The sequence below is a fragment of the Festucalex cinctus genome, chromosome 12 (genome assembly GCF_051991245.1).
Source record: "Festucalex cinctus isolate MCC-2025b chromosome 12, RoL_Fcin_1.0, whole genome shotgun sequence".
Taxonomy (NCBI): domain Eukaryota; kingdom Metazoa; phylum Chordata; class Actinopteri; order Syngnathiformes; family Syngnathidae; genus Festucalex; species Festucalex cinctus.
This window is the reverse complement of record NC_135422.1, coordinates 5131546-5145395: the sequence shown is the minus strand read 5'-3', so window position 1 is coordinate 5145395 and position 13850 is coordinate 5131546. Positions and strand designations below refer to the sequence as shown.

Below are 13850 nucleotides of genomic sequence, written 5' to 3'. Positions count from 1 at the left end.
GTATCATGGCCAAGTCTCTTTAAAAACTAATTGCAACACGAGCGATATTGAATACAGTCACTTTGTTATTCATTCATGACAATCAGCAAACCTGAAGGATTTTCAGTGGTAAGAGCAGAACTGCACTATCAAGTGGTTTTTAATTTTAATGTGTAAAAAAAAAAAAATTGAGTCACTTCACAAACGCCATGTGAACTTTTCTCGATATCAATTTGCATTTATCCATGAAATGGATTTTTTATTACAATGTAAATATTCAAATACTGTATTCAAAGACGCAAACTCATGATTGTTAAGTCAGTTTTATTCTTTTTCTCCATTTCTTAAAATGTGTTATTTGTCCACACGCACGCACACACAGTAATAGGACATTTATACTTTACCAGGATTATTCACAACCTTTAAACCATGTTGCTTACATGCAACAATTGTCTTCACCATCATCATCATAATAATAATCTTTGTCTTTAAGGCCAATTATGCGTGTTCACTTCCAGCCACAGTTCATCACGCTGTTTCACAACCACAATAGCTTATCGCATGAGTCTGTTGTTGTTGTTGTTGTGGCACCTTGAAATTGTACCCTGTGTGTTAGTTTACATCTATGCACATGACGCTAAGCTACGTAGCTGCTTCAACAAAGACTCTACAGCACCACCAGTGGTTAAAAAGTAAGGTGAGATTTCCGTCATCTTGAACACATGGGACTTTTTTTTTTTTTTTTTTTTGGCCATTTTGCCACCACAGCAGGTTAGAACGTGGCTCAGGAAGGAATTGAGTCAAAAGAATTGACGACCCACGGCAAGCAGGATAGAGTTAGGATTGTCAATACATTTTTAGTCTCTTATTACTATTATATTGGAACTGTCCCAAAACTGGACATCAACTTATGAAAGGAAGGATTTCAATAGTAGTTTTACAAACAAAACTAAAAAGGAGCCCCAACTGAAAGCAGAATCCCAATTTGTCCATGGTGAAAAGAAAAGAAAATCTAACTCAAACAACATATTTATTCCTTGAATGTTAAAAGTCAAAAATATATACATACATTAATTTCCACAATGCAATTTTAGAGCATAAAATAGCAGAAAATGAAGGAGAAAGATAAACCTTTCCTCTTGAAGAAATGAATCTGTCTTGTGAGTGGATACAGATATCGTCAACGATGAAGAGGGGGCGGGGGTGGGAGGGGCATTTCGGGTGGGGGAGAAAACACACACACACACACACACACACACACACACAAATCATTGGCGCTAGCAGCAAACTGGACTGTGTGGCCTGCCTGGTTTGTGTCGGCTTGGACGCACAGCACAACCCCAAGGGGGGAAAAAAAAAAATGGTGCTGTACATAACCATGACGACACTTTACAATCAGCGGATTTGTTCTTGGTATGAATGACCCCCCACACATACACACACAAAGAAAGAAAAAAATAAAATAGCCTTTAAAGTATTTGAGCCAACAGCTGATCCTATGTAATCACACCGTCAATCGTCTGTGCTCAAGTGCTCACATCTACGGAAGACGATTTGGGACAGTGAAGAGGAAACAAAAAAAGGTTGGTAGGATTCTGACATTACTCTCTGAATTCTGTCTTTAAAGTCAGAATTCACACTTTATAGTCAGAATTCTGAGATTAAAGTGATAAAGTGTGAATTTTGAGATTACGGTAAAGTCAGCATTTTCACTTTAAAGTCATAATTCTGTGGTTTAAGTCAGAATTTTGAGATTAAATTGATAAAAGTGAGAATTTTTAGATTAAAGTCGGAATTCTGAGATTAAAGTCAGCATTCTCACATTAAAATCAGAATTCTGAGATGAAAGTCATAAAGTGAGAATTCTGAGATTAAAGAGATGAAGTGTGAATTTTTAGATTAAAATCAGAATTCTCTCTTTAAAGTCAGAATTCTGAAATTAAAGTGATGAAGTGTGAATTTTGAAATTAAAGTCAGAATTCTCACTTTAAAGTCAGAATTCTGAGATTAAAGTGATAAAGTGTGAACTTTGATATAAAGTCAGTAATCTCACTTTAAAGTCAGAATGTTGTGATTTAAATCAGAATTTTCACCTTGAAGTCAGGATTTTGAGATTGAAGTGATAAAGTGAGAATTTTTAGATGAAAGTGAGAATTCTGAGATTAAAATCAGCATTCATACTTTAAAGTCAGAATTCTGTGCTTAAAATCAGAATTCTGACTTTAAAGTCAGAATTCTGTGCTTAAAATCAGAATTCTGACTTTAAAGTCAGAATTCTGAGATTAAATTGATAAAGTGAGAATTTTTAGATTAAAGTCGTAATTCTGAGATTAAAGTCAGCATTCTCACTTTAAAGTCAGTATTTTATGATTGAAGTCAGAATTCTCACTGTAAAGTCAGGGTTCTGATATTAAAGTGAGAATTCCCACTTTGAAGTCAGAATTATGAGAATAAAGTGAAAATCCCGCCAACCTTTTTTTCCCACTCTTCACTGGCCCTAATCCTCTTTCGTGCAATTACATCATCTTTAAAATAACACATTGATTTCCCCCCGCCCTTTCGTGTGGACCAGCCAAATTGTCCACACAAAACCGTCCCCAATTAAAAAAAAAGTAGGGGTGTCAAAAGCCGCGCCACACAAACGATATCAATATAACAGCTTGCGCACGCGCGCACACACACACACACAAGGCTGGCATAAAGCTGAATGAACGTGGCTCGAAAAATCAAACCACTGCATGAGCACGAAAAACAGGCCGACTGTACGCGTCCTTGGGACTGCAATCCAACTTGGCTGTATAAACGTCAATTGACGAGAGCATGCGCACTCCGAATACGAATGTGATACGGAAAGGGCAGAATATAGCTTTGTAATTCCCTTCAAAAAAAAAAAAAAAAAAAAGCAGCCTGTGTGTGTGAAGCGCATGGCGAGGATACGCGTGCACGTACATACTCACAAGCACCCACGCACACTTGCAAGGATCTCGTCAGACTTTTGTTTTCAAATCACACTTTGCTGTTATTATTGGAGCATGTACAGAAAGACACATACAAAAATAAAACAACTTTTTTTTTCTTTTTTGGAAAAAGCACACGGGGTGGAGATAATTAGGGTGTAAATGGTTTTGATATAGAGAGCTTACTGTGCTGTCAACTATACAATTTACCCGTTTCTTAAAAGGAGCATAGACAAACTGAGGAGCGAGGGAAAGTCGAAGCGTGGAGGACGAGCAGTTAAGATTCACGATGTCGAAATGGGGTCAAATTCCAGAAGAGCAGGAAAAGGCTGATAGTGCATAAAAAGGTTCTCTTTTTCATTTCGTTTCAATTTTTTTTCTCTCTCTTTTTTTTTTTTTTTTTTTTTTAACTTAATCAAGCTGCATTAAATACAGGCTGTTTGTACAGGACAATTGCACTTCACAAAAACAGAAATATACAAACGCACACAAGGAAATGTGAATCAAATTAATTACAGCAACAACAGAAAAAAAAACAACAACAACTACATAAGCTGATTATTGAAAACAAAACGAAACAAAAAAAGGTCAGAAAGCCGTGTGGACTCACTTGTTACGTTTGACTTTAGGAAATCATTAGGAGAGGTGAACACAAAAGGGATTTTGGGGGTGGGGATCCTGAACTCCAGAGTGGACTGGCGCTGCACTATCTCCACGTTTGTGTGCATGCAACTCCTCTTCCTCTTCCTCTTCCTCCTCCTCCTCCCATGAAATTCCCTTCTTAGAAACCAAAAGCTCAGAGTGACGGCAAGACAGACTGCTGAGCTGGGCTGAGCTGCTGTGGGTCTTGAGAGGATGTGGTGGTTTGTAAACGCTAGGCTGTGTTAGTGGGGCCACGCTGTGTTACCACATGTCATCTGTGGACGCCGAGTCCTTGACAAGAGAGGAGAGGAAGGACAACACCCTTCAGTCTCGGGGCCCAAAATTCGGCACGAAACACAGAATATTTTTTATTTTATTATTATTATTATTTTTTACATTCATCAAGAATTCAATTATTACAACAACAAAAATAAGCATGTAAGGTGCAAGTACTATTGTTATCCACCTGGGGTCGCCCTCATCATGTTCCACTCGATTACATCTATGACACTGAATGTGTGCGGCTTTAAAGGGCGGGGCTTGGATGGTGAGTTGGGTGTTCGGTTAAAAAAAAAAAGGGGGGGGGGGTTGGGGGGGTATAAAAATCACGCAATGGAGTGATTCCGCAATAAATTTGCATTTTTTTATGCTCTTTTAGTAAAAACACAGTCAATGCATAAATTGGTTTCAAAGAGATTACATGTTGAATTGATACACCACAAATGAGAGACTAACGTTTGCTATTAAAAATTGTGTAATGTTCTTCACCTTATGCATGTACATTCGCACTTCATATCTGTAAATTTGTACATTGGATTCAGAGATCTCTCTAAATCAATTATATATTTGAAGCTAAATTATAAAAACATGCAAGGACAGAACTACATAATAGTACTCAATTGAACCTCCCAAATAACTCAAAATATAGTCATTAATAGCTTAACCCCTGGCAACAAAAGTGTGCACACCCCCAAGTGAAACTGCCTCTTCCATATTCGATATTCGATATATTTTATGGTCCTCCGCCTTTCGTTCGAGGATGCCCCGGACATGTTCAAGACGGTTTAAGTCCTAAGACTTGCTTTACCCTTATCCGTCACCTTTACCGTCAGCCTCTTGAGCAAGGCAGTGGTCATCTTGGGAGGCGTGTTTGGGGTCATCATCATGTAGGAAATATTGACCAGTTTCCGTCTCATCAGACCGCAGGACTTGGTTCCGGTAATCTATGTCCTTAGTCTGCTTGTCTTCAGCAAACTGTTTGCGAGCTTTCTTGAATTCTTTGCCACGTTGAACTTTCAAGTGGGCGTCTGCGGGTTGAAATACCAAATTCGACTCACCTGCTCGCAAACCACACCTGAAACGTTGTAACACTAACGAGTCGCACGCCACTGGGGAGATAACCCATTCGACTAACTGTGCTCAATTTGGCCATTTTCACTGAGGGGTCTGCTCACTTTTGTTGCCAGAGGTTTATCGATTAATGGCTGTATTATGAGAAACTATTAATTGACACTGTTACATAAGCTGTACGCTAACCACTTTTCATGAAATCAAAGTGACATTTCTTCAGTGATGTCCCATGAAAAGGTATATTTAATTATCTGCACAAATGTGAGTGAAATCCTGGATATATTTATATATTGACATTTATTTCGGCAGGGTTGTGTCACATTTACAACATATTTATTTATTTACTTTAGAAGTTGGAGCCTTGGGAATCGTCGCGTTAAATCACAGTCCTGTGATTGCACTTGTTTAAAAAACTGCACTCATCTGTTTCTGTATGTAGTAGCCTGATGGAAAATTAAAATTTTACTTGTAATTGTGTATGTCTATTCGCTGAGCAGAAGCTATTCAAGTTGAAGAATATGGCTTACTGGGTCAAATATTCAGGTTCAACTGAAATTAAATTAACTTGGATTAATTACCAAGCCTGTAATTAATGAGTTCCTTTTTTTTTTTTGCAATCAAGTCTCACCATTTATTTATTTCATTTATTTTTAGTTAAATGACGAATGGAACTTGCAGCCACATAGGAAAGCAGCACACCCATTTCTGTCCTTGCAGCTCAGTACAATGTGCCTAAAGCGACAATAACAACGGCTGAACGGAATGTACATCGCACAGTCAGCTTAAAGTGAAGACAATCATATCGCAGACGCATGCCCTAATCACCCGCAGCATCTGCCAGGTGACTTCATTAACCGGCTTGCTCTTGTGTTTTACTGGATAGCAGTTAAATTGGACAACAACAAGTGGACTTGCTAGGTAGATGGAGTACATTCTATTTATCATGATTTTATGAATCCCTTGCAATTCATGTATGGAGTGAAACATTATACTTTTTTGCTGCACTCAGTGCTAAAAGCTTATCTTGACGATCTGTTAGCGCAAAATGTAATGTGGGTAGATTTAAAGCTTTTTCTCTGAAAGCACAATGACACTATGGGAGTGGTGAGATTGAAACCAACGGCAGAAGAGACTCAAAAAACAAAAAACAAAAATGAGAATTTTTTTTTTTTTTTTTTTTTTTTTTTTTTCAAGCCAAGGCAGGGCCAAGCAATCAATCTGCTCAGCTTTAGAAACCAGCTCACCGCTTTATATTTCAAGCCTTGAACGTCTCGGTGGAAATTAAAACCTTGAAGTTACCGGTGCACTTTGCACTCCTCGTTTGTTTCAAATATCAAACCGAGTAAGGACCTCAAGGGGACCAGTTTGTTCAAATTAGATGAAAAATCAAAGTTCAAAAAAGTGCCCTTTTTAATGATTGACCTGCCCTCTACAGCAAACAAATGTAGAAATCAGCCAATATGAAGTCCACTTGATATATTTGGATAAAAAAACTCTTCCCTATGGATATTAGACAATGCACTTTCAGTATGTAACCACGAAGTATTTGTGGATGTTGATATTGTCAATTTAAGACATTACATTTGCTTCAAACACAAAGACATGGAAGAAAAAAATTTAATTGAGAATAAAGTACATTTTGTTGAGTCAAATTCAGCACTCTATTGTGGGTAGACTCATACATACTTTTTCTTCAACTTTGTTCAATATTACCACATGTGGTTTTTAATGTTTTCTTGTCGTTACGACGTATGCAGCTACTGAAACTCAATTCACTGATTGATTTCATCACTGTGAAAATCGGTGTTATCAAATACAATCAGCAAATCAGTGATGCTCAAATTCTATATGAACAAAGTACACATTTGCAATGTCTGTATTACACGGGATAATACCAATTGATATTTTCAATGCACATAACACTGTCGACCCATAAGTCGGTAGCCCCCATGAGTAGCCTGCGGTTCTGTACTGGAAATGGGAACGCTGGCAGCGATTTAGAGAAATAGTGCTGCATATTGTTATTTATAACTTCTTCCTAATCCAGACATCTATTTTCCAAACTGCTAATGAATCAAAGTACCACATTGTTCAGGGTATAATTTTTTTTTTAAATAGCTTGTATATATTAAAAAATTGAGACTGGCACCCAAAATCCGTGTTCCCTAATTGTTTGTCCCTAATTGACTTTCTTTTGGTGGTTGGTTAGCAAATACTTTTCGTACATTTTGTTAACATTTTCCAATACATTAGGCGTTGATTTCATTTTTAAAATTGTGAGCCATTGTTTCTAAAAAAAATAACATAACAATGTACTGTGTTTAATGTACTGCTATTACTGTATTATTATGAGACGCATGAACTTCTGCATGTCTGTATGAATAACAAATACGGCTTGTAAAGGCTGTGAAATGGTGACAGAAGACCATTCCAAATATGACTGACCTAAAAAAATAAAAAAAAATAAAAAAATAAAAAATAACAGTCCAACAATCAATCCATATATTGACAATTACGAATCGATTATCAAATTAAGTGAAATTATATTTAATAATTGACAATGTTATATTAACAATGTCTAATAGGAATAGACCATAAAGTCAAGAATGGCATTGGTGTTTTAAAAATGTTGATGGCAATAATGCCCGACCATTTCATTTTCGTTTGTTCAATTTGAAATAATGTCCTATTTTAGGGCTGCTCGATCATGAAAAAAATAATAATCACAATTATTTTGGCAATAATTTAAATCACAATTATTCAAAAAAATATTTTTTGGTACATAAGAAAACGTTTAAGGATTTAAAAACATGAAGACCAATTAAAAAAAAAAAAATAGAAAACTATAATTATGTAAGTTCCTTTTGGACCAAACAGAATTTATATATATTTATGTTGGCAGAAACTTGACGTTGCTATGCAGCATGTTCACTATGCACTGTGCAGTAACATGTTTTGGGACAAAACAAGAAAAATATTTAAACGTAAAAAACAAATAAGGATTATTGCACTTTTTTTTCATATTGATCAATGCAAATATAAAGAATTAACATGGAGTAATATATTCAAAGTTTGTACATGAGAAATGAGACATTTAACACAATATCAATCCACAGTTAATAATTTTCCAATTACTTTTCATACCCATTAGTTGACACTTTAAAGTGTTACCTAACATGCACAAAGTTGGTTAATGTTTACGGTCACACGTCAAAAAGCATGCGTACTTCAACCAACGCCGAAGCCTCAATGAGTGACAAGAGTTTAGGGGTGACAAACTGGGATACTTACTGTGTCATCGCTTCGGTAGGGGTTGAGTTTGTTGTACACCGCTTCAATAACACTTCGTCTGTAGCGAGGAAAACAAAACTGTTTTAAGAATGCTAAAACAAATAGTGAGCCAACGCTCATATTTATTCTAAGCACAAAAGGTCACGCACTTGCTTGCAAGCTCTCCTCCGGGAGGGAGGTTGGGGATGCTCTCTGACGCTAACGTCCTCATAACGTGGACCAAGTCTGGTACGCCTTCATCTCCTTGCTTTTTAAGGATGTCTGATGGAAAACAAAACACACAAGTGAGCTACCTGCACACAGAGAAAGGTCAAATACATATTTACAAGTGGAAAGTAACAAATGACGAGAGACTATCGGGCTCTTCAATATGACTGGAATGTGTATTGTATCACATTAGACAGGAAAGAGTCAAGTAGCATTCATTCTCCTTTTTTTTGTGTTGCATTTAGTTCCCAAAACAAATCTGGTCATGTTAAAATATGCTCAGCATATGCCATTTATTTACTTTAGCATAGCCGGAGTTCATTTGGAGGAGGGAGAATTTATTTTTACAAATGACACAATCACGTCTGTTGATTCATCAAATGAAAATTGTTACTCCCTTGTTACAATGCGAATGGAATGCGTACGTGTCTCACGTGACAGTTTTCTGTTTGTGTATTCTCTTGCGTCACTTATTGACAAACTGTTCTAAACAGAGTGACACGATAGTGAAAGACTACACAATGCACAACAACTCCAGGCTTGCGTGATGAAGTTCTACCTTCGCAAGTGAAAATACAATAGATGCTTTTCCTATATTAGTGAGGCCTCGCATGTACAATGTTGCACTTCATATATTGTAGAAATCCTACTTTGTGTTGATCCAGCATCAGGGTTATTATAGTTTTGGAATTATCATTTTAGTTAGTTTTTATTTGGTTTTGAGTTTTAAATTGGTTTTAATTAGTTTTCAGGGTGATTGTTAGTTTTTATTAGTTTTAGTTATTTAATAAACGATAGTCTTAGTTGGTTTCAGTATAGTTTAAAAAAAAAGTGTATTACTTGTGCGCAATATTTCTATAAAACACTATGGGAGCGATGTCCTCTGAAGGTGTTTTTCTATTGGCTGCTGCTAGATGACATTTCTGTGTGATACACTTTCAAAAATCCTTATTAATTTCAAAATAAATCTACTTAAAATCACATTTCAAGGCTCATGCATTAAATTAATTAAAGACTAAAACGAAGGACATTTTTGCTATAATTATAGTTTCAGTTAGTTTTCTTTAAAAAAAAAAAAAAAAAAAAAAAAAAAGCATGCTCGTTTTTATTTCATTTCGTTAACAAAACTGTTTTTTGAATTTCAGTTTTAGTTTTTTCATTACTTTTAGGTAAGTAAAATAACCTTGCCCAACATTGGTGGGGGCTCATTTACATGAGACAAAGCCGTCCGCTCATTTCAGCCAGTGTTAAGTACACTCCATGGACTGGGTTCATTTGACAAAAACATTTCAGAAACATATTTTATTAAGACACCTGGCCACTGTTTGAAATTGAGAGAAAAAAAATGTATAAAATGTCTTCTATTTACAGCTGCATAGTGGTAGCAGGAGGACACCTTTCCTGGGAATAATTGAGACACTGCCTCAATTAAAGCTGTTAATGCCACGCAATCCACAGTGCAAATAGAAAGGAACAATATTTGAGTTGACATTTCAAATGGACCACAAATTAATTCTACCCCGAGTCAACATACTTGCTAATTACGTGCCTACCTTCGACTCTTGACTCCAGATACTTATCCAGCTCGGCTTCTCGTTTAACTGCTTCTGGAGAAACTTTTGGAGCGCCAGGAAAACAGATTAAAACAACACTCATATTGTCCCGACTACCCTGTGGAAGAAAGACAAAAAGGCCCGAGAGGTTAGACTCGATGGCAGAACACAAAGGTGGCGTTTTGGGTCAGCACGGCATTACCTTGTACAGGCAAGTGTCAACAATTTCATTGCTGACTCTTTCAAGATCATCCGTGACTTCTAGCCTTGAGCGGACAAAGTCACAGAGTTCTTCGTTAGCCATGACATCCCAGATGCCATCACAAGCAAGAATAATAAATTCATCATCCCCTTCGCATCTCTCGATTGCATAAACTTCAGGCTCGGGAGAGACGAGCTGCTCCGTCGGGCCTTTCCCGTGCACACACTTGTAGTCGAAATCTCCGAGGGCCCGAGACACGGCCAGGGAGCCGTTAACTCGCTGGATCATGACCGAGCCGCCGGCGTTCAGGATCCTCTCCTTCTCCAGGGGGTTGCTGGGTTTGTGATCCTGCGTGAAGAAGTGCACGGCACCGCCGCGGCTCAGGAGTCCCCGCGAGTCGCCACAGTTAATAAAGTAGACGTGGCTCGGCGATATCATCACGCCCACCGCGGTGGAGCCGCTGCGGTCCACGCCGTGCTTCTTCTCCGAGATGGTTCGCATGTGATCGTCGATCTCCAGGAAACCCGTGCGGATGCCGTTCTTCACGCTTTCCACCGAGGGGTCCTCCTGCAGAGCGCTCTGGAAGTCTGAGTTGCTGGTGATGTGCTCCAACAGGTGCTCGCAGCAGTACTTGGCCACCTGAGAGCCGGCGTGCCCGTCATAAACGGCAAAAAACGACCAGGGGTCGAGACCGTGAGGCAAGCCGATTACTGCCGTGTGCGCGTCTTCCATCTCTACCCGCCAGCCCTGCATACTGCTTAGCCCAAAGCGCAGGCTGTTCCCCTCACCGTGGGAATTGTATTTTTCCATCTTTGGTTTGTCCAGAAATGCCCCCATTGTGTCCCTCTTGAAACCTGTGGGAAGACATATGGCATGAGTTTTGATATTTCAATCGAACAGCACTGTGTATACAGGCAGCAGTATCTCATCTGTCTGGACTTTGAAACAGGAGTGTCACAAGTAGAGTACTGTGGCGGACAAATCTCTAGTTGAGATACACGTCTACTTCCTGACTACCATTATTATTACTCCGATTGAGCTCTAACACGCTCTCCTTGCATGCCTGCATGCATGTGATTCACACTGCAGATGTGATGATGCCCAAATTCAGATTTTTATTTTTATTTTGTTAAATTCAATCTTTTTATGGAGTCTTTTCATTCACACACACGCACACAAAACAACATTGAGTAGCCCAGTGTTTATGGAAATAAATATGATCCACGTGTCTGGCCTCATCTCATTTAATCTATTTCCTTCTTCCAGGTCCTCACTCCTCAATTTACACGCTCGCGCAGTTATTCTCAAATAGGAGGGGCACGCATGATGAGCGCGTTATCTTTCTGCTGTACTAAAATAAAGTGTAATTGTACATCCACTACAGTAGGTGGCAGTGGCGCTCTCACTTTCAGAGAGTGAGCAAGTATTATTAGCTCCTCTGCAGAGATATGCTGACAACAACTTTATAAACAAATGATCTTATTTATAGTCACAGCCTAAAGTTAGGCGCAAAATATTTTCTTCTTCCTGGCGCAAGAAAAAATAATTGAGAAGCACAGTGGTAGTGCCTACCACCAGAAATTCCACTAAGGACATAAGGACATGATTGACAGAGGAGCGAGGTCAGAGTAGGTAGTGTCTTGAGGGAAATGAGACATTAATTCCTCTATGTTATTTGTAAGATAACGTACGTCACTGACACACCAAATTAAACGTCTGTGTGGCTGACTTATTATTATCAGAAATGTCTATTTTGATTTATATTTCAAGTGGGGTTAAGTCAAATAGTCTCTCAACCCTGCCATACTTGGCATTTGTTGATTTATGCTGGATGAGCCTGACCTGAGCATCTGCACTCACATCTGATCCAAATCCGATTTTGATCCACATTTAAAAAATAATGAATTGTACCGTTTACATTGCCTGAAAAATTTTGAACACATTAAACGATGTATTCAAATCTGTAACATGAAAACGTATTTGCTTCCATAGACTAGCAACTTGGCGTTCAGACAGCCTGCACTGCTCTAAAAATAGAAGGCCTGTGTACATGTTTTGGCTACATATTAGGCACACTGTTAATGTGGACTAAATTGAAACGCCCTTTCACCGCTGCATGGCCAGGTTCAACTTGGAAAGTGGTGCAACGGATCCACTCTGCCAAGCACATGTCAAATAAAACACAAACTAACATATTTCTGACCTTCGCAATGACCAATATAACGCGATAAAACGGCCGTTTAAAAGCAGTCCAAGCATTCGTTACTATCATGCAACGCTAACGCTCGCTAACAGGACTGGCCAGTTACACGATAACAGCGATTTGGGCAGATATCACGTAACCAACAGTACACGCGACGGTGTGCTCGCTGCAATTTTGAACCTGTTGAGAGTGTGAAACAATTATAGTTTGGTGAACGAGGTACGTTAGCTTCGTTGCGCACAACACCGCGAAGCAAATAAACAAGCAGCCTCTCTGACTTGCGGGCCTTGACCCTTGTCCCTCACAGCTAACTTGTGCTAAGCTAAGCTAAGGTATGCTACTATAGCGCGAGGCAAGGAGAGCCCTCGGCCCTTGCTAACAAGGCTAACTTTAGCCAAAGCGTTCAAGTTACCGGCTCAACCAGATACATTTTATTGACTTACCGAATGTCCAAAATAGTTGTTGTCCGCAACAGACGCCGAGGCGGTGACCAAAGCTCGAGGCTTCCGGTCGCAGTTCACACCGGGACGGCTCACTTCCAGCGACGAAAGTGGGCTTTGGCTGGGCTTAGGCTTCGGGTAGGTTAGCCGACTAGCAAAGAGCAATCGTCACTCAAGACCCAGTGCATAGAAATGGCGCTAGAGCGAAGGTTTCTCTTTGGGTACGACCTTGATGCGTTACATTATCTCAGCAGGCGATCGCGAGGATATATTAGCGTGTTTTTTTGTTTTCGTGTGGATTTGGGAAGCCAAGCCAGGGGGAAGCTGAAACGTCTGCCCCAGCCTCTCCACTTGACAGCTTGACAGCTTGCTAGCTACCGTTAGCTGTTGGCGAGCAGAGGCACTTGGAGAGGACCCGGATGTTGCAGGTTGCCTTCGAAAACATGACATCATCCCTCAACACCGAAGACACACTCGCTCAAAGCGAGTAGGCTCCGAGCCGCGTCTGCGCAGACGGATTCGGATGCACTGAAACGCATTTTCGGAGCGCCATCGACACAGCTGTTTACATTTTTTGTATTATATATGGAAATTTGATACAATATACTGGAAGGAAAGGAGAAAAGGGTGAATTAGGGACGTGTGGAAGCACAGAAGGAAAGACTTAAAACCTGAAGGAATGAACGAAGGCAAGGAGCAAACAAGGAAGGTGGAAAATAATGATGTATTAAAGGAAGAACGGAAACAAGTGTGGAGAGGAAAGGAAATAATTAAGGATCAAATGAAGGAAAAAAGGATGTTATGGAAGGAACAAATTAAGCCCAGAAGGAAGAGGAAGCAGGAAGGAAGGAAGGAAGGAAGGAAGGAAGGAAGGAAGGAGCCTGTAAGAAGAGTTTAAAATAAAAAAAAGACAAAAAGAAACTAGCCCTGCGATTAGCTGGCAACCAGTTCAGGGTGTACCCCGCCTGCTGCCTATAGCCAGCTGGGATAGGCTCCAGCACCCCCGCGACCCTTGTGAGGAACAAG

At 39.4% G+C, this 13850-nt stretch overlaps 1 protein-coding gene across 2 annotated transcripts; it reads right to left on the bottom strand.

Moving 5' to 3' along the window:
• Positions 1-286: 286 nt before the first annotated feature.
• Positions 287-13371, bottom strand: ppm1aa (protein phosphatase, Mg2+/Mn2+ dependent, 1Aa). Of its 2 annotated transcripts, XR_013287510.1 has the most exons (7): positions 12828-13371; positions 10182-11035; positions 9980-10097; positions 8369-8480; positions 8220-8277; positions 2241-3869; positions 287-2180 (listed from the first exon to the last, which is right to left on the bottom strand). XR_013287510.1 is itself a non-coding variant. In XM_077538427.1 (6 exons), the coding sequence occupies exons 2-6, from the start codon at positions 11016-11018 to the stop codon at positions 3840-3842; spliced, it is 1155 nt and encodes a 384-aa protein (XP_077394553.1). In that variant the 5' UTR covers positions 11019-11035; positions 12828-13371; the 3' UTR covers positions 287-3839. The 2 variants fall into 2 exon arrangements, 1 of the variants encoding a protein (XP_077394553.1); XM_077538427.1 differs by having other exon boundaries at positions 287-3869.
• Positions 13372-13850: the final 479 nt, after the last annotated feature.